At 34.5% G+C, this 26381-nt stretch overlaps 1 protein-coding gene across 1 annotated transcript; it reads left to right on the top strand.

Annotated features, from left to right (window-relative positions):
• Nucleotides 1–126: 126 nt before the first annotated feature.
• Nucleotides 127–25933, top strand: ZPBP (zona pellucida binding protein; the record flags this gene model as incomplete). The annotated part of the gene is made up of 8 exons (XM_080609686.1): nt 127–202; nt 5884–5964; nt 9069–9194; nt 15618–15761; nt 17338–17718; nt 18018–18091; nt 19721–19898; nt 25842–25933. 8 exons carry the CDS (start codon nt 127–129, stop codon nt 25931–25933), a joined length of 1152 nt encoding a protein of 383 aa, XP_080465812.1.
• Between the last annotated feature and the right edge of the window lie 448 nt (nt 25934–26381).

Here is a 26381-nt window from a genome sequence, read left to right as displayed (position 1 = left end):
TCTTTGCAGGCTGTTACGTCTGTGTTACTGTTCCATAATGCAGGAGCTGTGCCCTTTAACATCCAGCTTTCATCCCGTGGGTTCTGTTTCACCCCTGCTACTTCTCTTCCCATCCACACACACCATATGCACCGGTGGAATAAAACTTTCTTTCCACATGTGAAGGTGGGGATAGATGCAGGAAAGCTAAAGGATTATCTAAGTAATCTCTTTTTTCCTCAAAAGTGAGTGTTGAGGAAAGGGGTGTTTCTTCTTCCAAAGAAGCCTCATGCCTGAGTTGGGGGGTAACACCCCAGGCGAGTTGCATGGGGAGTGTGTAGCTGGTAACAGCAGTACTCAGCTAAAACAGCTGCATCACTTTGTGAAAGGCTCCAAGTTAGTTAATAGCTAGGCTCTTAGTTAATAGTTAGGCTCTAAGTTAGAAATAGTTATGGGTAGGATGCCAAGATGTACATATCTGGTGTACTAGTGCTGATTTTGTGTCCACTGTGTGCATAATTGGAGCTATCAGGTGTCACTGGCTGGCAAATTCTGGTGACAGCCTCTCAACTCTTAAGACTCAGAATAGCCTGAAAAGACAGTCTCTGCTTCCTGGTGAGGCTTTGAAATTTGAACATAGGAAATCATTTAGGCTTTCTGATTATTAGATTAGTATTAAATTATTTAATTTATACATTAGTGTGTATATATGCTAGATCTTCTTATTCAATGATCTGGTTATGACTGAGTTTCACTTTAGAAAATCAAGGTCTTCTCCAGGATCAAGATCAGAGGTGAAGTTCAAAGTTGTTCTGCTCTCTGACAAAACCAGGAAAACTATGCAGGAAAACTATGTGCAGTATTTCAGTATATATTCACTGAAATGTCTGTCTGGTTTTAGTAGGCATAAGAGACACTGTCAATTAAAAAAAAGTCACTTATTTCAGTTTTATTGCACTGTTGTGTTATTAATATAGTCTGAATTCAGACTGATGTAAAGAATATGAACATCTTTGAGGATTTTGTTTGTTTTGTTGGTTGGGTTGGTTTGTTTGCTTACTAATGCTGACAGTTTTGGCTTATGTGTTTTTCCTTAAGTGAAGAATTAAACTTTTTGAGGACAATGTGGAGCATGGTTCTTAAAATGTCTTAATTACGTTTGACTTTTCTGAGCCATCTGTAGGAAGTGTCCATCTTACTGAAAAGGTACATTTTTAATTTTGGCTTGCTGTATGAGAAGGAAAAAAAAGTTCCCTTTTTGACTTACTGTCATGGTTTAACCCCAGCTGGCAACTAAGTACCGTGCAGCCACTCGCTCACAAACACACCTCCCCAGTGAGAAGGGGAGGAGAATCAGAAAAAGGGTAAAAACCTGTGTGCTGAGATAAAAACAATTTACTAATTAAAATAAGTACAATGTAGTACTAATACGAATGAAAAGCGAAATAACAGAGAGAGAGGTAAAACTCAAAGAAAAAAAAAACCAAGTGATGCACAACTCAATTGCTCACTACCTGCTGACCAATACCCAGCTTGTGATGAGCAGTGATCTGCCCTTCTGTGTCACTTCCCCAGTTTATATACTTGGCATGATGTGCTGTGGTATGGAATACCCCTATGGTTAGTTTGGGTCAGGTGTCTTGTCTGTGCTCCTTCCTGGCTTCTTGTGCCCCTCCTCACTGGCAGAGCTGAAAAGTCCTTGATCAGAGTGAGCACTGCTCAGCAACAACTAAACCATGGGTGTGTTATCAGCATTATTCTTAGACTAAAGCCGAAACACAGCACTGCACCAGCTACTGGAAGAAAAATGACTGGTACAGCTGAACCCAGGACACTTGTGAAGTGTGTTAATACTGTAATTGTCAGAAAGGAAATGTGAAAGCCTACTTGAAAAACAATATAGTTCATGTCTTGCAGGTTAAACTTAACTGAGACAGGTTAGAAACTGTGGTTTGTTTTCTCCTATATGACTTTTATATGACTAGTAATAGAAATGGTAATATTTCTGCACAGCACTTGCCATCAATAGGCAGCTTAGAAATGCCAGCTGTAATTAAAGTACTTGGATATAGAAAAACACTTGACTATTAGCATAATTGAGCAAAAATAATTTTAAGTCACGTTGCTATTTATATACTCTTGGTGCAGAAATCTCTTTACAAAAATTATCTCAAAACATAATTGAAAAAACTTTCAGCAACTACCGTAACTTAAATAAATCTTTTCCTATCATTTCATGGAACTTTCATTTCTAAATAAATGAGTTGAAGCTAGGCCAATTGAACATTCAAGTAATACAGTATTTAATTCATGAATAAATTGATTGTTTAATTATTTAAGGCTCATTTTAAACTCTGTTTCCTGCTACTACAATTTTTAGACCAAATTTAATTTTCTGGTGAATTATTGTGAAGCGATTAGTTTTACAGCTGTAATGCTCATTTTAAGACTAAGACATTCAGAATAAAATGTTTTATGAAATAGTAGAATATACTTTATGTGAGATTCGGGTGAATGGCATTTCCTTTCACCTCAGTGGGCTTAGGAATGAATGCTCATGCAGTCAGTGCTCACCTCAGGTTCCTTATTTGCACAGGAACTGGAGAAGGACTCCACTTTACCTGACCAAGGAGGAGCAGGGGGGTTGTCTGTGCAGGTACAATCCACCTGCTACTTCTGGTCTTGAATTGAGACTTTTCCTCCTAGAGGCAAAACCCCTTACAAATACATGAGCTCAATTGCTTTGTGTTTGGGAGAATATCAACCAAGTAGATTTTAAATACATCAAACAGGGTGTTAATGTTTTATACTTAAATCTAACTTACTGCAGGATCTTTGGCCTGTGTCAGTTGCATAAATCAGTAGTAAAGCTGTTGAATTTAACTCCATCAGGTTTGAAAGTCACCCGATGAATCTTCAAGTAGCATAGAGACTTTATATGGCAAGCATACTGTTGAATTCCAGTGGTGGGGAATGGGAATGGCTTTTCAGGCAGCTGAGAAGTTTGAATCACCCTGGGCTTGGGGGTGAATTACCCCAAACTTTCATGTGTCTGATAGTGATGTAAAGCTATTTTTCTTCATCTGTGTTCTTCTGCAAAAGGAACTGTTGCTCACACCTTGTATTATGCCTGTAAAAAGTACAATTAGGAATCACCTCTACATATTTCTAGTGCATTGGGCTGCTTAAAAAACTTAATTTGTGGAATTAATTCAGACATCTCATTTATTTTTCTCAAAAATGGGTGGAACAGCTTTTGCCACTGCTTGTTAAGTGCAGGTTAGATTGAAGGGATGGAATAAAATATTTAATAACTTTAAAATGTAGTTTAAACAGATCATTTATCTGTTACTGTTTTTTTGTAGCTCTTTCTGTGGGACTTAATGACCTCTTGATACATTTTGTTTTCCTAGGAAAAGCATCTTTCTAACCTAATCACACACACACTTTTAAAATTGAGAGTGAGAATACAAAGATCATTTGTGCTAGAGACTGCTACAGAAAGCTCTATTTAATGCCAGGTGGTTAGGAGGAAAATAAAGGAATTCAAGTAGGAAACCTGAAAAAAGGCTTGAAAAAAACCTAAAAGGCAGTGTCGAAAGTGAGGGACAGAGTATATGAGAGTTCGGATTCATATATGGACAGAAACATTTACTTACTGAAATGGCTGCTGTGCAAGTGAATTGTGTATACACATGAAAGAGCATTTAAGATGACTTTCTCAAAATTTAGCATGCAATGTCACTGAAGATAACAGAAAAGTAATTCCAGATGTTTTACAGTACCTTCCTTCAGTAACTATGTTGCTTCCACTTTTTTTAGTTCTTTTAAAATAAACAGTTCAAGAGCTCCATCTTTGGGTTTACGTTATTATTGTAAAAAAAAAAAAAAAAAACCAAAACAAAAAACCACAAAACTACTTTCCTTTTGCATTGATTTAGTAGTGCTTATACATCTTACAAGTTAGCTGTATTTGCTCATACTTTGTCAGTTTGCAATGCTCAGCTTTTCTAGATGCATTTGTTCAGTTGGCTTATGATAAACTTTGAATACTTTCTGTATAAGGTTGGTTTTTTCAGTTTTTCATTAATTTATTTGGTTTTGGTGGATTATGTTTTTCCTTTCCAATTACAATACATAAATCAACTTGTCAGTTCATAAAATATTTATGATGTACACAGATAATAGTTGCAGAAGGAATTTTAAAACAGATTGGATTTCAGGTAGGAATTATAATTTGCTGTGAATTAATATGCTTTTATTAAACTCAAAGCATATGCTGATATTTTTTTTGTCAATGGAGAATCCAGTCGAATTCTTTTGGGAGCTGAATTTCAGAGAAAAATGAGTTTTGTTTCTGCCAGTGCAGCAGAATTCTGAAAAACTTAACCTAAATGTTCCAGTGAGAAAATGTTAATCTATTTTGTTTTTCAATAAAATCCCTCCAATCCTTCTAGGAGGTCTTTGGGGAAAATTAAGTTATTTGGAAAACTTTGCTTCTCAAATGAAGTTGTGGAAGTGATACATAGTGAAGTAATATTGCAAAGTAAATTAAACTGTTAATCATGGAAATCCACCATATATAAGACTGCTTTTATGATTATCTTCTCTCAGTTGTTTTTTGGTTTTGTTTTTCTGAAGCAAGGTTTGATTTCTTCCTCCTTTCTAAGTATTTTAAGCTGTGTACTCTGCTCACATTCTGAAATGACAAGTACAGATAATTCTTTTAATTTACCTTGATTATCTTATCCTGATAGCTGGAGAATCTGCCTTGCTTCTGTTTTGCATAAGAACACTGTTGAGAAGTACAATTACCATTTGTATAATCGATGGGGTGAATTGATAATTTCTCATTATTGCTTAAATCAAGATAAATCAAAACAAAGATGGGACTCGACCCCATTTCTCTCATTGTCCCCAGATGCCTTCATCTATAACCAGTTTACCAGAGTATTTACTGTTGCTTTTAGTTTTTTAATATTGAACCTAAGTTAGCAACCAGCACTGATCTGGTGCCACATAATTCTTTAGCTCGTCTTAATAAAATAATTGCTACTGATGAGATGTTTGGTATTTTATTGCTTTCTTGTGTATTCAAGACTTTCTATTCATTTATTATTTACTTTGCTTCCCAGATTCCCCAAAAGAATTAGAAATCACAGGCATATTTTAACTCCCAGTAACCCACATTCCTTCCAAGCAGGAGGTGGAGACAAAGAACACAAAATCCTGAGAGGTCTAACTGCCGTCGTCATCTTTTCACTGGCTTCAGTTCCACATCTCTAGAAACTCCTTTAAAAGAAAGTTATATCTGACTAGTACTAGAATACCCACCTGAAAGACACTTCATTTTTCTTTCAGAAGCCTTGCATATCTTGCAAAGCTTTACAATCTTTATGAACGTGTTTGTAATTTCTATTTAAAATAGAATAAATGCAAATGAAAATAGCCATTAAAGACCTTATTTCATGGCAAAATTAAGAAAATCATTAATGGTCAGTCAATCAATGAATAAATACATTTATTGACATCCCGACTGAGGTATCATAATAATGCTGCTAAATTTTATCCTCATTTGTAGAGTGCCTATTCACACTTTCTCCATTATGGACAATCTTAGTTTAAAATGTGACAGTTCTTTTGTAAAACGTGAATATTTTTTAAATTTAATCTAAATTTAAGTGCCATTTAGAATAAGGATGCTTTTTCTGGTATCAGGCCTTTACCACTGTTTTTTGTTGCCTAATGACAGTCATGCGTTGTATAAGACATTAGACAGATATTAACCTAATATCCATTGAAGAACAAGTCTATTAATGAATGTAGATTAGCCTAAAGTATGCTGCTTGCTTTCTCAGATGAATTAAATGGTTGCATTAATGTCATTGTTTCATCTTTTAACAGTTCAACCTTCAAGGAGATTTTTAAGAAGTGCAGGGCCAAAGAATGACAACTTAAAAATAGTGGGATCTGTCATATTTCCAGGTATTTTTCTTTAAATATAATTTAACAATTTTTAGGGAGAATATTTGTTTTACCAAGGAAAGGCCCTTCTTTATCATACTGCTTGTTGTTGAATTGTTTAGGATTAAGTGGTTTAATTAATTACAGTTCTGTACTGACATATGTATACGTAATAGGCCATCCCACAGAATGTATTTCTGTTATTGGTATTTATTTTTATAGTCATTTTATACTTATAATTCTTATGAAACCAAGATAAGTATTTTTCTTTAATTGTTATAACAATAACAATATTCTGTGCACTGGCTGTAGGACTCTTGCTCTGAAATACTGCTTTCTTCCACTGTAGGTATTCCTATTTGGTCTTACTCGTTATGTACACAGAACCTGGAGCTTGAAGTTTATGTTATATTCTACAACAAGAAATAAGTAGAGTTAAGAATGAATTTCTTCCTAAGTTAAATCAATCTAACAAGTATATAATATTATGAGTTTCTTTTCTCATTAAACAATTATTGGAAAATCTGAAAATTAAATTATAGACCCCACTGTCCCTCACTGCCATATATTTATTCATGTTGCTTTTTCTCTGAATGCACATTACTGGCTTGGTTTTAGTAATACTCTTTCCAATAGATTTCTCCATGTGTGTTTTCCAGTAACAGTAGCATAACTAACTAGTAGCATATCCAGAAGTAATATTTCTGTTGTTGGGGAAAAGCTAAAAGACAGTATTTTTTGCCTTTTTTTTTTTTGGTACAAATTCTTAGACATGTGAATTTTTGTCCAAAGGTAAAACAATTCTGGGATTTTTTTTTTTTTTTTTAAGGTTTCTCTTAATAGTTTATCTTATAATACTATTTAATGTTAAATTATGGCTCTAAGTAGTCTCAAGATTCATCCTATTAGTATACTTTTCCTCTCTGTCTATAAACATGGTTACTACTTGAATGGCAGAGGGCAATTCAAAAGTTAGAAGACAGTATTAACATGATTTATCCCAACTCTCTTTCTGAACAATTTGGTATTAATAAAGAATGTTTCCACCTACTTTGGAATAGATTATTGTGAATATACTAGATTTGGCTCCAGTGTTCTTTTGAGATGCTGAGTGACATCTCTATTTTTTTTGTCGTTTTTTTTTTTTTTTTCCCACCAAAATTTTATTAGATTTAATTCTGCATTTTTAAAATCCTGCAGTTTTAGAATATCTCACATATATGTTCTTTTTTTTTTTTTTTGTCACTGTCTAAAATAAATATTTTTAGAATGGTGAGAATATGAACAAATAATAAAATCAGCAAAGAATTTTAATTAAAAGAGTAAGACTTTATTTTGAAGTGCAGAGGAATAAGGTTATACCTGTTAGATATTTTTTTCAGCCATTATTTTCTATCAGATGCCCTTGTGTATCCTATGGTACATGCTTACAAAACTGTCATGGAAATTTACAGTCGTGGGACAGAGTTTTCTATCTTCACAGGTTATGATAATAATAACACCATAATTTTGTTACTTTTTATGATGGGTATGTAATTATTCTTTTTTATATTGCCATGAGACAGAACAAAGCAACCTTGAGGAAATAAAAAAAAAAAAGTGGGAGACATATGCAATGTATACAATTTTGCCTCAATAGTCTACTACTAAAGCCAGCTGATTAGTAAATTTTGAGAAAAAGTATTAAGGATTTGCAATGGAAGAAGACTAATCATATTGACAGTTGCATTAACATGTAGAATTTGTATTGATTTTCATGCTTCACGGTTAAAAACTGAAACACTACCTGTAAAAGACATTAATTTCCATGATATACTGTTGTACAATTGAAAATATATACTTTGCTATTTTCTGCAGTGTAAGCTACTGTAAAAAAATTACTAGCTGGGATGGACATACCTACTGATCTTAAGACTATCAAATACCTAAAGTTGTTCTTATTTATTAAATGTTATAACTAAGTCTTTATTCTCTTTAAACAACCTCATACTTTAATGTGAATGTAAGTAGGTTTTCATATTTTGGTGAAAGCAAACAATCATACCTGGAGAGGAAAGAAAGTTGTGGTAGCACTACTGCCAGTTGCCATAATGGGAAAGTGACAACTTTTTTTGAACATTAATCCATTCCTGTAGCAAATAACTTCAGTTGTTTTCCACTTGCAGGAAATCTGAAATAGTCAATGGTAAGATAAAATATGGTAATTTGCTTATTTGATTCAGTTTAAATTATTAGTCAGTTTTATCAAATCACAGATGTTGTAGTAGTTGTAATGGTTTATACTAGTAGTAGCTTTTCAGTGGCATGAAGGTAGCCTGATGTAGAGCATGGTATACTAAAGTACACATTTGCTGAAATGTAAATACCTAGCCTCAGACTTCTGAAGAGGATAAATGCTTTGCAGAATGTCAGTAGGAAAGAAAATACAACAAATTGTACACACTGAACTCCTGCATATTATGGAAGTGATTATGACTACACCAATTGTAGTTTTTAGAAAGAGTTGCAAGATCTAGAAGCACCTGTACACTACAAACTGCATACAAGACAAGCATACCTGCTCTACTGTGGGAAAATACAAAGTAAATCCTTACCTTACTCAGTTTGCTTCCTATCTCATTATCCCTGAATTAAACCATAGGAAGCTCACCATTTAGTGAGCTACAACATTAAACCCTTTAAAACAAATACATTATGCAGTGGTAAAAGGCAGTACTATTAGCACTGTTAATAGAATGGAAACAGCAGTCTTTCAAGTCTGAGTATCCTGGACCAACACACTGCAACTTCACTCTCTCCATGTGTGTGTTGGACTCCAGTTGAGACAGCAAGCTGTGGAAGTCTGTGCTTGTGAGAACCCACTAAATGATATAATCCATTCAGGAGGATGTTAACAGTGCACTGTGGTTCTTGTTTACATGAGATAGGACTAGAACTAGAAAGAATTCTCTTAGTTTTATTTTCTGGGGAAAACAAACCTTTTGGTAGAGAGATAACAGAACAAGTCCCAGAATCAGAACTCCATTCAAGATCATTGTTGAACCACTGTCATGAAATTTATATAGCTCACTGTTAGGATACCATTGATAAATACTTGATGCTAATGATATATTTTTTTTTTTCAGTCAAAGTTTATGTCAAGCTGAATCACAGCAGTCCACGTATTTTATGTCTGACAAATCATCTGCGAAACTTAGAACTGATTGATCCCATATTCCAGTGGACTGGACCAGGTGGTGGTCTTTCTTCAGGTAAGGGTTTATGTTCTTACATGTCCCCTGGCACCTTCTCACTTTCTTCCCCGCACCCACAAAGAAGCATGAGGGTGGGAATGTAACTGAGGGTACATTGTGAGAGTGCTTGTATGTATAGCATATAAATTAACTTTCACTTTTCAGAAAGACAGGGGTGGGATAACCAAACTAAAACACTTCTCCAGTCTCTGTAGAGAATGGTGTCAACTCTAAAAAGTGCTAGGTGGAACAGAGCATGTTGGATGCAACAGAGGCTGAGGTTGAGCGCTCTTTGTGGCACTGAGACACATCTGGCAGTGTTTTGCAAGGACAGAATAATAGGATGATGGGTCATGTGATCTAGCCCAACTTCCTGCTCAGTGGCAAGCGACCATCATATACGAAGCTGCTTGAGCACTTGAGTTTGGGGAATCTGTACCCTGGGAGATTTTGTGCCTTTTCTGTGCAACCTGTTCGTGGTTTTTTCTTATTTTCAATCATAATTTCCCTTACCGTAACTTGTCATCATTGCTGCATGTCCTTTTGTGGTGCACCTCTTAAAAAATATGGGTTATTCTTCCCTGTATCTCCCCTTGGGTAGTGAAGGACTGGAATTCCTTCCTTAAAATTTTCTAGGATAAAAATTCCAGTTTCCTTTGCCTCTTGTCCTATGCATCAACTCCTTAATCATCTCAGAAAGCTGCTTGTTGACTTCCACTTTGTTATTATCAGTCTTGTCAAAACTGGGCACAGTATTCCAGAGAGCTCAAATGAGTGCTAAGTAGGGACAGAATAATAACTTAGCAGGGAACCTGAGTTCTGGTTTTTGTTTCGTTCTGTGCATCTCATTTGCCCTTTAGTCTAATTTAATTTTGAAAAAGAACAATAAGCATTGTGATGAATTTATAAACCTGTTTAATCTCTTATTTTAGTTTACAATTTAGGTTATGAATCATTCATCCTTTTATAATGGTAGTGTTTCCAAAAACTATTTGCTTTCCTCTTAGTCTGCACTAGTGTTTATCAGAACTCTGTCTTTGGTCTTATACTTTCCTGCTACACAATCTGAAATACCATTTACATCACAGCGATTCTTCATTCTTAATCCTCTATATGCCAGCCTTCATAGTAGAGCATTTCATATTTATATGATATCTAACACAGTTAGATATATTCAGAGTTTTTGCTCTGTATCTAGTAGCAGACTTCACCCTCAGAGTTTTTATCATTCTTTGCCTCAAAGTGCTATAGGTGGTTTTGCTTGTACTTAAGCCTGTGGGCTATGTTGTTTTACATGCAACTGCTGATCTCCCTTGGTATAGATACATACTGGTTAGCTGAATGTCCTGCATTGTAACATGTATTTTGATGCCTAGTCTGTGATGCATGACAAACACAATTTCAGATATGTCATGTGTTTAAGTACTGAGTAGTTAAACTGAGTCTGATTAGAAAGGAGACAATCTACTAATTCACAATTAATAACAATGGCTTGTTTCACCTCTCTGGCTTCTGTTTACTGAAACTGCAGTTTAGAACAGTTGAGAACAGAAAAACATGGAGACCTCAGACTTCTAGTTGACAGGTTTAAATCTCTTTGGGCAGATTGCTTCAGTAGTATCTGAAGTTGCTATGCCAACATTGGTTAACTAGCTAGAAAAGCTATGGTGGCAGGGGTTCTTGGCTTTGTGGCAACTTCAGGTATACTAGAATCAGCAGCAGACGGGCAAACATTATGGTAAGAGAAGAAAACTTGTGTTTGACATAACTTTCTAGAGGGATGAGAGAGGCTTTAGAAAAATTATTTTTAAAAGCAGTAATGAGAGGACTTCAGCCTCAGCCATCACAACTTTGGGTAAATACCACAAAGATATATTAGTCTCTTAGGGCTGTTGTCAGGTTATTGGTTTTTTTTTACTCAAAGAAAGTATAAATAGACAAAAAGCTATTTAAAGTTTTTAGTTCCTGAAGTGTTTGCTATATAAAAGTATTTTATCACTTGGCCTCCATTTAGGATGGGTGTATCTGTAATGGATAAATATTATCTGGGTTTTGGTGTGACTAGTTAGTCTTCTAATACTTATTGTAGCAAATCTCCACAATAGTGGGAAATTAGGTTTCCTAAACCTTGCTTAATACTTTATTTAATACTTTTTCAGTGTGATTGTAGGAAAGAAAAGAATAATTTTAGTGTAAACGTAGAACTGTAAATTGAGTTTCAGGAAAGACTAACAATACTGCTTCTTGGAATGCTTCAAAATAAATGCAAATATTTAAGCATAAAGACTGAAAGAGGAGAGCCTATCTTTCAATGTACTATCTGTCATAGTAGAAAAATCAGATTCTTTTTCAGGCACATTGGCCTTTGACACACAGCTATATGCATCAGACATCATGACTACAATAAAAGCTCACAAAGAGCAGTAAACACTTTTCTTTCTGTAGCCTTAAAAACCAGTTCTGTTCTTTGAACAAGCAGCTTTGTTCGGGTAGTTCCAGTCGACTTCTGTGTGCTTGAAAGAGTAATAAAAAATTAAGCACTGCACAGAATGTAATTTAAAATCATTACAATTTCAAAATTAGCAAGTCATTTTTCTTCACTTAGCATAGTGACTCTTTTTTACTAAGATCTGGAAATTGTACTTGGAAATTTTTAAACAGCTTTTGGGCTGGTTGAGAATAAGAGCTTTTTCAAAATATGTTTTAAGTGGAGGATAAAACCTTCAAAATAATTGCTTATGTTCTGGATCTTAAAGTTTTTCTGCATAAACCAGCAATTTTGATGGTGTTCTGAACAGCTAAGTAGAACAGAAAACAAAGCATTTTGATCTTTTATTTCCAAATGCAAACATTAGAATAGGCCTATTCTAGTTTGCACCTAGGAATTTGGATTTACGGGAAAGTTACTGGTTTTCATACACTCTGACACCTAATATACGGGTAGAAGGAATATTTGTTGTTGGAAGATTGTGACTCTGACAGGACTGAAAAAAGTGTGTACTATAGTTTTGTAGAACAAAGCAACTGACAAATTAAATACCTGCACCCAACTTCTCAACTGCAGGCTGAACCCCAGATATTCTAAAACCTGCTATTGGTATATCAACCAGGTATTCTATGGACAGGCAAGGAAAGAGAATGAGAAGAAATATGAAACTTCTTTTAATAGGTGTGTATATCTGTATACTCATGCCATCCTTATAACTGATATATGACTTATACATGTTTCCTGAGAGACAGTCGGAGTCCTGTCTGGTCTGCAAAACAGAGTGTGTTTCATTCCTAAAAAGCTTTTCAGGTGAACTCAAGTTTATTATATAGGGTATTAGCTTTTGTTCTGGTACGTCTATAATTAATCACTGAATTTACCTATTTGGACATTCTCAGATATTGCATATTTAAATCTGAACATGCACATTTTTTTTTTAATCTGAAGGTTAGAATTTAGGATCTGGATTGATAGTTGTTTCTGAGTGTCTGAAAAATCTGTTTCTGAAAAGCCCATTGGCCTGATTCTGCTGTCATTTGCTTGTATTCTTAACATACAATTTCAAAATACGGAAGTTGCTCTACTATAAAACTGGCCTGATTGGGTGGACGATGGGAAGTAACTTTATTTTTTTTGCACTGAAAGCACTGGAAGGAGTATCAATCTGTTGGGTTGAAGTTTAGTAAACAGAGAAACTAAAACGTAGGAACACTTAGTTTCAAATATAATTCTACAAATGCATGGACACTTACAGGACTTAGTTTTCATAACATAATTCTCACAGGAATAGCTCTATTTTGCATCCTTCTAATTCCTGAAGATCCTGGAAAATGGTCTAGCTTCCTTTTTTAGCATGAATTAAAAAGAACTTATTTTCTATTTTAAGTTATTCTGGTTTTCACTGACTCCAGGGAACCTCTGAATTGATCACATTGCTTTTTGTCCATCAGGCATGTAAAATGCCTCCTGTGTAATACAGGCATATTAAATCATATAATGTAATTTGCATCACAAAATGTGAGGTGAAATCCTAGTCACCTGTCTTATTGAACCTGCTGTAAAGGAACAACATGGAAAAAAGATATTAGATTTAAGAACAGGGTGAATAGTTTAATTACTTTCAAAATTTTGTTTTATGGCTAACGGTCTGTTTTGTGACCCAAACTCATCTGAGAGGTAGTATTTATCCAGATAATCCCATGGAGGAAGGCATTTTAAATGTGATATCTTTTATAACACTAGGGGAAAAAAAAAAAACCAAACCAGGCTCTTAATTCCATGATCCAAAAGGACATTCTTTATACACAGATACACCATTAAAGTAATTAATAGTTAAGATGTAAAAATTGTGATATTTTCTGGTATATAAAACATTCATTGTTCAAGGTAGGATAAAATTCTGTAATAAAGATCTGTGACTCAGTCCATCAGAGGAACACTTTTCCATTTTTGCAGAAATTATTTGTGACCAGATCTCTTCACTGGATTTCCAAGCTTTGTGTGTTGCAGACTTCTTGTCATCTTTGCAGTTCAGTAATGCATTTTATAAATATAGCAAAGCTGTCTGTGATATATCTTAAACATTTTCCAGCTATCCAGTCAACTAACAGTGATGATGTTTCTGGCCTGCACAGGGCAGTTGCATATGCCAAAGATGAGAACTATAGTTCTTAAATCTATTCTCTTTTTTTCTGATAGTATTAATCTGATAGCTATTCCAGCATACAGTAGCAAATGACACCCTAGTTTATAGACTTAGCATCCTGAGTAGGTCATCATCAGATTAAAAACCTCTTCATCATCCAAAAAATGGAAGACAGTGTGCCATTAATTTGAGAGTCTAGGTTGATATGGAATCCCAAACCATTTTTGTCAAAGAATTTGCTCTTTCAGTCTTTTTTATAGTACAGTTTTGGGTTTTTTTTCCTTTTTTACCAGCATTTGAATTTATTTTTTTTTAACAGAGTGATATATATGAAAAAAATAAGTTAATTAAAAGCTTAAGCGGTTTATTGAGGAACAAAGTTGTCCTACATCCTCCTGCCAAGTATGTTAAAAGATACACTTCAATAAGGCTATTTTTTTCCAGTATCTTTTTTAAAATCACACAGCAGGAAAGTCACTGTGCATCTACAGTAACATGTTAGTTTGAATAGAAGTGTGGCTTTGAAGTAAATTGCTTGATTTTACACATTTACCATGTTTTGTTTGGATCATGGTGTTGTCTTTGAGTGCACAAAGTAGATCCATTTTGGGTGAAGCTAATTGTAAAGGTTTTATTTGAAAAATAATTGCATGCTCAATCTGTAAAACCAGCTTAGGACTGGTCTGAAGTAAATGCCATAAGATGTATGCGGTATAAATCTCATGTCCTTAGCACTGATTTTTTCAGTTTGAAAATACACTGCTCTTGCACCACACACATTGACTAAGCTTCCCTTGTCTACATAAAAATTCTAAATTATTTAGGATGTTAAAAAGATTGGGAGGGGGGCATCTGAAAATGGAAACAAAAATTTATTCTCAATATTTTACTAAAGTGAGTATTTTACCTTGAAACCTATTAGAATCAACTCTAATCTAGTGGCTCCCAAGGTTTTCTTTGACAGCAAGATGGGCTGCATATTACTATTTTACAAAGTCATTATCTATATGCTACTGCCTGAGGACTTCTCAAATCAGGAAAGGACTCATCAACTATCATCATTTAACCCACATGCAGGCTACATGGCTCATTATCAGTGCCCAAATCTGACCTTAAGCAGTGCTTTTCTTTCTCTTTAAAAACTTAGTTAAAGAGCCATGCTCATTATTTGCCCTGTGAAGTAGGATCATGCTTCACCTCTGCAATTTGTTAAGACTTTGGCCACTGTAACAGTGCTTATCTTTCCATACAGAAGGATTATTTTACAATCTTAAACATAGATGATTCTCATTTTGGCATATACATATAATTCTTTTTGGTATGTCTTTTATACACTACTTGCTTAACTTGACCTTCCTGCCTACTGTGAAGTTTACTGCAGGTTAAACACTACCAGCAGCTAATTCATCAGGCAGTTCCTGAAGACTGAAAGGTTAGTAATCAGTTTCACTATATATAGAGGTATAAAAAGATATTATTTGTCCACTTTGTGCTTTTTTTCTTTGAGCTTTTTGCCCTTGGAAGTAGTTATTTGAGAGAGCAATAGATGTCTAAGATCAAACAAAAACAGGTTTCCAGGACAGCTTTGCTAACCCAGTACTTAAAAACACAGGAGCAATAAGGTGTGTTTGAGTAATGCTGAACTGAGTGACACCCAATCAGCTTCAATTCCTGAGTCCTGTGCATTCAGCTGAATCCGTAATATTAGTATTTTGTGCACAGTTTAACATTAAATAGCCATTTTGATCCTTGTTTTCTACATTTTTTCATGATGACAACTAAATTATTTCATTATTGTATTTATTAGAAAATAGCAGTGTGAAAATATCACCATCAGGAACTTTAATATTGAGACACTTCAATCAGAGTGGACTTTACACTTGTTCCATTGTTTATAAACTAACAGCAATGCAACCTGTTGAACACGTCATAATAAAATACCTTATTTATGGTAAGTTATGAATGCATGTGTGTCATTCCTAATTTTAAATAAGTAGGTTTATTTAGAATTTAATTTTCAGATATTCTGTTTCTCTGGAAAATTGTTTTTAATATTAGTTTCTACCAGGCAGTTCATTTAATGTCATTTACAGAGCCTTAAATGAAGCTCAGTGGCTGACTGAGAAACTGATGAATACAGTTCTTTTTAAAAAAAGAAACATAAAATGTAATGAAATGTAACAAATTGTACAGGCAGTAATCTTTAATAACATTAAAATAGTATAATTTTAAACTGAATTATTCTTTATGAGATTGATTTTGGCACAGCCATATTTTTTTTCACACATGTTAATGCCTTAATTATTACCTGCTTGTGCTTTGTAAGTACGTATCATTTAATAATGTAATATTTGTAGTTTATTCTTTCCTGTTCTGATTACATTTCCTTCTGTCAGGGGGTAAAAAGTCTTTGCTAAAGTGAAAGATTGTAAAGGCAATGTCAGTTATTCATTATGAGCTCTCCTTTAAAGGATATTTTATTCTTGTGGAGATGTGGGCAAGAACTTCTCTTGCCTTCACACCAAGAACTATGTCTGATCTTGAATTTAAAAGGCGAATCAGTGCTGATTTAGAAACACGGTAGAGCACAATAACCTAAATTAACCTTTGATGTAAATTAATTTTACTTTGGCACAGTAACCTTCATACAGAATAGCCCTGACTTTTAGCTGCTAGCTTGCTTGACAGAACTGCAAAGGAAGAAGTTTCTTTGAACCTGCTTTAATGGAAAAGGTTACAGTTTTCAGTAATGCAGAATTATGTCCTTATTGAATAAGGATCAAATCTGACTGTTAGTATACAAAATTCAAGTTTTATGCATATATATGTAAAGGAATATGCAGCAGCAAGCGAAAGGAAATTGGGGGAGTCAAAAGCAAGGTGGAGGATCTAATGAGCTGTCTTAATTAGGTACCATATTTTGGATTTTTTTGCTGCTTCTTTTAGCTGGTTTGGTTTCTATTCCTTTGTTCTTTATTCCCTGCCACCCTCATTACTGTGATTATACCCACACCATGATCCCTGTTCTTCATTCTTTTATATTCTATTTAACATTGTGCTCTGTTGATTTTCAGCTTTGGGCAAGTAGAGTTGTTATTATGAAATAACTAGAAACATGCATTTTATGGTACATTGGCTTAGTTGTAAAAGATGTCCAGGTGTGCATTTAGCTTTCCAGTAAAGGTGGAATAATTTGTGCTCACAGGGCAGAAATTCCTGTTCATTGTACTAGTTCATCTTCTGTTGATCTATGGGGAAGAGAATTGAGGTTTTCAGCCTTTTAAAATAATTTGTGATAATTGACTAAAAATATTTAACATATCACTATAACTGGCCATAATGTGTAAGATTAAATACTGTGCTACATACTAAAGGATATTTTGTATATTTTTAACCTTACCATTCATAGTCCTGATCCTTTTACTGTAATCTCTTGTTGTTTTAAAAATGAAAAAAAATCAGTAATAAAGAGGCCTGTGGATGTCAATAAGAATGTTGACTTGTAAAAATCTCTTAAGTGTTTCCAGGTGGCCCAGCATATACTATTTTATCATTAGAAGTTCTCTGGCGGTGCAAAATAAGCTTTGTTTATAAATTATTGATTTTTTTTTTCCAAATAAACAAATTACTTTTTTTTTCTTTTTACTTCATAAATGTTCATTATCATCTTCCACATTTTTTCCCTGCAGCTTATTCTGATCCTAAAAATTACTATGAGTTCACAGCCCGGTATCACACAGCCCCCTGCAACAGTTCTGAGAATGCTTATTTTGAGAAAGCATTGCTTCAGATACTAAGCAATCTTGTTGCTGAACTTTCCTGTGAGGTTACGTTAATTAAGTCAGAATGCCATCATGTAAAAATGCAGAGAGGAGGTCTACAGAATGAAAACTTCTTTACATTTTCAGGTAAAAATCTGCCTTGCTTTTAAAGTAAATAATACAATTCCTTGTCATTAGAATTTACAAAATAAATGGCAGTTCCCATAAAAGATTTAAGTATACCAAAACTGAGACATAGACATGTAGTACCTATGAAGATAAGCTCTTATTTCTTTAAATCATTGACAGTCAGACATCTGAAATATTTTAAAAAGTCCTAAATACTTGCATCAGAACTAACTAGAATCTTAAATCAGTTAATTAAAGAAATAACTGTTGATTTCATTGACTTTGTTCTTTTATAAACAGATTATGTTTTGTTACAGTTACTTCCTTAGACAGAGAAAACCACAGACTATGTCAGCAAAGAGATTGTGATGCATTTTATAGACTAAACAAGGTACAGTAGCTAACGTAATGCAGGAACTACCATAAGCTATTCTCACAATAAAGTATAACAACATCAGAAATAAAACATCTTTTGTTTAGAAAATTAATAAATCAATATAAGAGTTTAAGTGCATATAATTTTTTTTTCCATTAAAATTGCTAATATTCTAGTGCTGATATGGATAATGCAGGTTATGCTACCAGATTTAAAGGCAGTATATTAAGAGTATAAAAAGTGGCAAGACAATTGGGGAAACTTTGAAGATGTGCTGTCTTACAAATATCAAATGTTGTTTTACAATGGGATTCCCTTTCCATCACTTCAGAGTGATTTTATTATTGATCTGGTAGAATTTTAGCTGTTTGAAGGTGTTTGGCTTTTACAGTAGAGAGCCAGAAGCCAGAGTTAGGTTGTCAATTTAGAGGTTCTTAAATGGGAGAGGAGAAAAGGAAGGGAAGTACAGGAGGAATACTAAGATATAGCAGGTATGCAAATTGTGCTTTGTGATTCCAGCAGAGGGATGAGGGAGTCTAAAATAACATTGAACTCATTAAGCAGCTTCCTTCCTGTCCACTGTAAAAAGCCCTAAATTTGTGGGGAAAGCTCATGATGAAAGTCCATCTTTTTCACACAGAAAAAGAGGATCAAATTAAGAGAGCATGAATAAATTTGGTTTTGTGAATTGGTGTGTATACTGAATCGTGCCAGCCTATTAAAGGTTGTTTTTTTCCTTTTTTTCTTTAGCTTTATATATAAATATATATATATATATATACACACTTAATCCCTTAATTTGTATGCAAATGAAGCACTGTCTGGAAATGAAGCATTAATACTTTTTTACTGTTAAGTCTTTGTCAGATTGCTAATGGATCTATGTGTTTGTTATATTTTACAGTTAGAAGTCACATTTTGAGATTTAACTACAATAACTTAAAATCTTTAATATTCCGGTGGAAGACACTTTATAAAAAATGATCCAAAATTCCAGAGAAAATAAAGGATTTTAAAAAATAAATATTGCCTTTGGCTAGGGAGATGGAATAGATGAGATGGAATAGAGCTCCCTTGTATCCTAACATTTCTGTGATTCTGTGCTGCTGGTTCTGAGCTGATTGAAAGGAATGCTTTTCCTATCTAGGACTGTATTTGTGCAAAACTTTTTGAGTAAAGGAATTAGTCTTCCATGATACGGTATTAATAATCCCCTTATTTAACTTGGCTTCAAAAGAAGTTTGGCATTTTCTTTTTGTTGAGCAGAAATTGCTAACAAAGGTGGAAATTACGTCTAGTATATAAGTGAACCTAAACTACAATACCTATATAGATGGGAAAGCTGCACTTCTCTTGATGTTGAGCTACAGATGTCTAATGTAAGAAAAATTGCCATGGATTAGATTTTAAAATTCCATTTATATAATCATTAACACTTTCAAAGACTTTGCATTAGCTGATCAAGGTTTATCTAAATTAAACCCAACATATTCAGAAGTATCAGACTGCCCTTTTTCCATTTAGCTACAATCAAAAGATTTAGTGGTACGTCCTTTAAAACTCATACTCACTGTTTTTGTCTTTTCTTGTATTCTGACCTCTTCCATCAAAGATTCTGATACAGTATTGTTTGTTTCAATTTAGGCAAAACACCTTATAGAGAGATTTTTTAAGCAACAAGTGGAAATTATCAGGAAAAGTTCTGAACCATTGCCTAAAATATACTACATTGACAGTACTCTGCAAATGGTATGGGTTGATCGCTGCTCTCCAGGGTATGGAATGAATGCTCAAACGCATCCAGAATGTCCTGGGTGTTGTGGTAAGTGACAAATTAATTTATTGTACAAAGTATTAAATACTAGTACAGTGGTTTTTGCTCTGATGGAACTCAGTACTTTGTTATTTAACTTTGTAAAAATGTTATGACATAATATAACAGGCTGTGATCCTCTCAAGTCTATCAAGGTAACCTGTACTAGATCAGGTTAGTACTTGGGTATAATTTTCTTGAGACCTTGTTGATTTAGATTTTAAGCTAGATCTGCAGTTTCTGTGGATTGATTTAAATAAAAATAAGTAAGATTAATTTCAGACCTCTAGATAGCAGTGGAGCTTTCTGGAATTATCATAAAAATCTATAATCTGACATGGTATCTTTCAAGGTTGGTTTTTTTTTTATGATGAGGTAAGGCAATTATTTTTGTTCTTAAACTTTTAAAAGGTTACATAATAATGCAATTACTTTAATTACATGCTACACTCCAGATATGTTTAGCATAATAGTTTTCTTATCTACTGTGCACCTCCTATACTAGACAGAAACACTACATAGTCCTACACTAGTGTCAAGATCTCTGTTGAGCCTGAATCATAACAGACGGTGCTTTGGCAGATACAGGGGCAAGCTTTCACATCTGAGGTACCCAAGAATCTGAAACAGTCCTGAATCTTGACTGATTACTACCTCCCATAGTGGAGGATATTATTCCCGTAGCATGCTCAAACATTCACTGTTTTCCTTAGTTGACTTCTTTGTAGAATTAGTCATTTCTTTTCCCAGAATCCAAACCACTGTATCATAGGCAGTAAAATGGAAACAGTCCTCTGCTTATCATTCTACCTCAAGGGAAGATATGAGCTTCAGTTATTTCTAACATATGTATCCTGCATAATCTTTAAAACCTCAGAAGACTACGCAGACTCCCAAGGAAATAAAACTTAGTACTGCATATCCTCACCATTGGAAGGCTTTTTTTCTAAGATATTTATGTAATTTCACTTTATGTAGTTCACACTTGTTCTGTCTCACTAAATCTGGAAACAACTCTGTTAACCTTATCTTTGAAGTAGCTATTGTATATCTTAGAAGACTCTGACCATTTATTTTTTATCTGATATTGTCTTTGTTGAACTAAATCACCTCAACTTCTGTCTTTCTGGTTGTGTTTGACTGGCCTCGGTTCAGCCTGATTACTGTCCACTCTGACTTCCCTACATTAGTTTTCAGTGCCTCAGACATGATGCAGTAGTTCTAAGAAGATCATGTTAACATGAGAGGATTAGTTGTGATTTGCTAAAATCCCTGGATCTGTTACTTAAATACAAAATAAAATATTTTCCCCATATCTTTGTTAGTGGGTGAGCTTTTTCCAAAACATAGTTACTCATAGAAATATTTTGAAAAACACATTTCCACTGAATTACAGCAGAGTTCAGTTTCTTGGGTTATGCAACAATTTCCCTTGTAGATGCAGAAACCAGGTTCTGTAAACCAGATAAAACAATTTTAAGGCTCATTTTAGAACTGTTTGAGAGTTTTGGTCTCTTTAGCTACCCTTGTTTTGTTGTTAGAAGATCAAGCTTTCAGACTAAATTAATGCATTTAATTAATTCATTCGTTTGTCCTAATGGGGAGAATGCCCTTTAGCTTAAGTAGATTTTGGGTTTTTTTGTCTCCTGTTTTATAATCAAAACAAGCCAAGTACTTGCTTTTGTAAGAGCTTTCATTCAGTAATCCTATATGTCACATGCCTTATTTTGAATTTTGAGATCTTAGCAGTGCCTTTGACATCATCAGCGCTTTTCTTTCGGTCCTAAGAACCTCTCTCTCACATGATGTAACAGTTCCATGCTTCTCCTTCCCATGGACTGATTGTGCTTAACTGTTTTTATTCTTTAATCAAACAAATATACAGACCTTTCTAATTCTTTTATTTCTTCCTGCCTATTTAAATCTTGTCCTTATTCACAGCTTCTCCCAGTTTTGTTGTCAGCATAGTTCATTGGGACTTCTTCTAATTATCTTGTTAGTAGAAATATTTAGTAAAATGTGTCTTAAGACTGTCTCATAAGTTATCCCTTTAGCAATTCCTGGTTTTTTAAGCAACATTTGGTACTCTTTTTAAATTTTCTTCTAATCATAGTCTTCTGTAGTTTATTACATTTGTATGTGCTGCCATATCAGCTGCTTTAAAATTAATTACAGGTTGTCTTACAATGAAGATAAACATCAAATTGTATTACTTTCTGCTTACCTGCATGTGTTTCAGTGTTTATTCCTGAAATCTTTACATAGTATAGAAGTCTCATCAGCTGTTCTGTGGTTTCTGCGATTCTTTTTCCTTTTCTGCAAAATTTGTAATACATTTCTTACTAGTCATAGGTTAGCATCAGTCCTAGGGTATCATGGCAGATACATTGAAAACCTCACGTTATCATCTGTGTTACCCTTCTGCAGGCCGGTTCTATTCTGGAACATGATAAAAGATGTTACTCAAACTTTCTCATTTTAAGTACATTAAACGTTGAACAGTGTTACTGTTTCTAGTCTCCAGGTCTTGATAAGGATATGACAGAATGGAAGAGGTTACAGACTAGGCCCAAGAACATGGAGAAATAAGACAGTATGCATATCCTCTGCAAGTTGCATAAACAAACCTACTCTACTTTTACTTCTTATACAGCAAAATAGCTAGATACTCAGTTACACCTGTTCTCTCTCCTCTATAATTTTTAGAATAACTAGGTTTATGTAGTCCTGTAGTAGTTTTGGTTCCTCCATGCTGTTGTGCAGTGCTCTGTGAACAGTGCATCATTTATTTCACACTACCATCACGCAATTTGTGCACTAAGCATAACCCTTTCACTTACTGCATGATCTACCAATCTGAACCTCCTGTATTAGAGCTTCATTCATTTTCTTCCCTATGCTTCAATCTCATGTTCTTTTGTATCATAGTGTATCATCATTCATCTTTCCACCCTCTACTTTTATATTAAAATGGCATTAAATATTGAGCTATTGCCTCACCTTCTACTCCCATTTTGTAGTCTAAATCTCTTTCTGAATTAGTCAATCAATCAAACATGTTAACCTGATTAGTCCCTGGGTGATGTATCTATTTTTAGAGAATCTTTTTGGCAGAAGACACTGGTGGTAAAACATATCAAAATTTTGTTCATCAGGTACCATATAAGCCTCAGGCACAACTCCTGTGTAAGTTTGTAGAGGCAGTGACTTAAAGAGTCACTGCTGATTAATAATCATTACTGCTGATTAATAATTCCATTCTGCCCCTGTAAAGCAGTCTTGAATAAACAGAATTGATGAGTACAAACATCTTAGAAATTATTTTACATGATTTTATCTTAATGCTAATGTTTGTCTGCTTTTAAAGCCCTATTTTATGTTAAATAAAGCACGTTATTCCAGGATAAGTTAATTAAATATTTTGGTAACAGCCACAAGGTATGATCAACCATTACCTTTTATTTAATGTAGGCAATTGAGTCACTTTCATGTCATCAAAACTTCTAAATACAATTTTTCTGCTTTATAAATCTATTTTTCTGGTTAAGTTTTTTTTGTTTGTTTGGGTTTTGTTTTTAATCAGATGCAGCTGTGAGGTTAATACAGTACAAAATGTCGTATGTTTCTTAAGGCTTCTCTGGAGACATAATTTGATACCATACCCTGTACTAGCTTGATTAAATATTTTTTGTCCTGTATTATTATTCTGCAAAGCTTGATTTATGTGGTATTTTTAGTACATTAGATACTGAATAGTCAGTTCTAATTTGGTTTTCTTCAGTTGTTTCTCACAGCATGGTGATTATTTATCTTACTGAAACACAGTAACTTGAAAGTTCAAAAGGAAATATATTTTTCTAGAGAATATTGAAATAGTCCTAAAAATCAGGAAAGAGTGCAAAATACTTAGCTTATAGGATACAAGAACAAAATAAGACAACATGCATATCAGTTTGTGAGGTGTGTAGTGTCAAGTATGTAATATACACTGTAAAGATGGAATATTTTTCTAAGATGTTTATACTTTCAAAGTGAAAGTATACCAATGGGAGTTTTCCACTAGTGAAAAGGTTGAAACAAGTTATCAGTTAAAGAAACCTTCTAGAAGCTGGCTAAATTATCTACAAGTCCCTACTTCAGATTCCTTTCTCTTTTTCACGCTTTCTGCTAGACAGCAAACATGATACTTCTGAGAAAGAAACTTTTTATCCCATTGTAAGGGAATCATAGAATCATAGACTAGTTAGGGTTGGAAAGGACCTTAAGATCATCTAGTTCCAACCCCCCTGCCATGGGCAGGGACACCTCACACTAAACCATGCCACCCAAGGCCTCGGAAGTCTAACTTGCTTTATTTAAATAAACTGAAAATTCTGAAGGACCGCAACTGTGCCTATATTCTTCAATAAAAAGAGGAAAATTATTCCTCTGGTACCCAAGATGATTGATTTTCCAGACTAGGCCCCTCACTACAGGAAATACATTGAGGTGCTGGAGCAGGTCCAGAGAAAGGCAATGAAGCTGGTGAAGGGTCTGGAGAATAAGTCTCATGAGGAATGGCTGAGGGAACTGGGGTAGTTTAGTCTGGAGAAGAGAAGGCTCAGGGGGACCTTATTGCTCTCTACAACTACCTGAAAGGAGGTTGTAGTGAAGTGGGGGTCAGTCTGTTCTCCCAAGTAACAAGCAACAGGACAAGAGGTAATGGCCTCACACTGCACCAGGGGAGGCTGGATATTCGGAACAATTTCCTCACAGAGAGGGTGATCAGGTATTGGAACAGGCTGCCCAGGGAACTGGTGGAACCACCATCCCTGGAAGTGTTCACAAACCATGTAGATGAGGCCCTCAGTGATATGCTTTAGTGGCGGTCTTGGCAGTCCTGGGGTAATGATTGGATTTGATGATCTTAAAGGTCTTTTCCAACCTAGTTGATGATTCTATGATTCTATGAAAATGCCTTTAGTTACATGCATTTGTAAAGCTCTCTCTTTCCCATAAAGCCACCTTGGTCTGCCTACTGTAATGTACAAAAAAGGCAAGGTTTTGATGTCATCTGCAGAAGACTCCTTCTCTTTTCCTTTCTTAAGACCTCTAAAACCCTCTTTAGCCAATAGCAGTGGCAAAATTGCCAGGCTAAGCTAGTAACAGCTACTGGGGATCAAGTGAATCCTGCCAGCCTCAACAAAAAACCAAACCAAATACTGAAAATCCTGCTGAAGGTTTATGCAATAGTGACTAAGAAGTCATTAACCCAAGCAAACCCCAATACCCAGGTAAGCATTGACTCTGCAAAAGCAAGGAAGCTCTTAATTACCTTTGCATAGTGAATACTAATGCCATTATTTAAAAATCTATCCTAAAGAAAGACTACTATTGCCAAAGAGAAGTATGATACAGGCTAGTCATAACCAAATAGCTCAAATTCTGCTTTTTTCTGCCAAAGCATAATGGTGAGTTGTCTTTTGTGATGAAGTCATTCTGCAAATGACTGTACACATGTCAATAAAAGGCATGATCCAACAGGAAAAAATGTTTCATCCAGAACACTTGTTCTGCATCATACACTGATTTTGGGTTTGATATTTTATTTTTGCACTACTTCTTAATAATTATGAGAGCTTACACTTCAGCTTTATTTTGTCTTGTGTTACTTTTACAAGCAGCTAAAGCAGTTTATTTAAAACACTGTTGAATATAGGCCATATTAAAATGTAATTGATGGACACATCCCCTGTAAGTAGATGGAGTGGAAAGTGATGAAGAGAAAAATATGGTGTAATAAACAGACGATGCATAAAATGTATACAATTTTTTCATCATCAGCTAGCAGAATGCTGGAAAAAATCTGATCTTTTTTCAAATAGATGAAGATGCAATCTAAACATTTCAAATGTAAATATTTTGTAGTTATCATTTAAATTCCACATTTTTCCTTGTTTTTCTTTTCCATAGTTGTATGCAGCCCAGGATCGTACAATCCTAGTAATGGAAATCACTGTCTTCAGTGCGACAGAAGTTTGATATATGGAGCAACAAAGTGCTAATGGCTGAGGGATTTACACTCTTGCAATACCTCATGTATTTTAACGTGGTAGTATTAATAAATATTTTTAAAGTATGTACAGTTTGTTTTGCATACATCAATAAAATACACTTTTTTTTTAAGAAATAATGATCCATCAGCATACTGATGAAATGTTTTTGGTCATATCACTTAGGGATACTTCATTTGTAAGGTCTTCAGAACATCTGCTAGGTTAATACCAATGGAAAAGTAACTCAATCACAAGAAGTAAATACAAAGGTAGATATTTTGTACACTTAGTGCTTTGTTGATAGACCTCAGCTCCTCTTGACATGGAGTGAAGTAAGGCATCTATATTTTAGTTTTATCTACCTGTCCATTTAGTCGTCGGTTAGGAGGATTATAGTAAACAGCCCATAGTGTACCTCCAGCACTGAAATGTCATGAATGTTGTAATGCAGCCTCAA

Source organism: Psittacula echo (assembly GCF_963264785.1).
Source record: "Psittacula echo genome assembly, chromosome: 2".
NCBI lineage: Eukaryota > Metazoa > Chordata > Aves > Psittaciformes > Psittacidae > Psittacula > Psittacula echo.
Note: the sequence above shows the minus strand (reverse complement) of the source record. Positions and strands in the feature narration are given on the sequence as shown.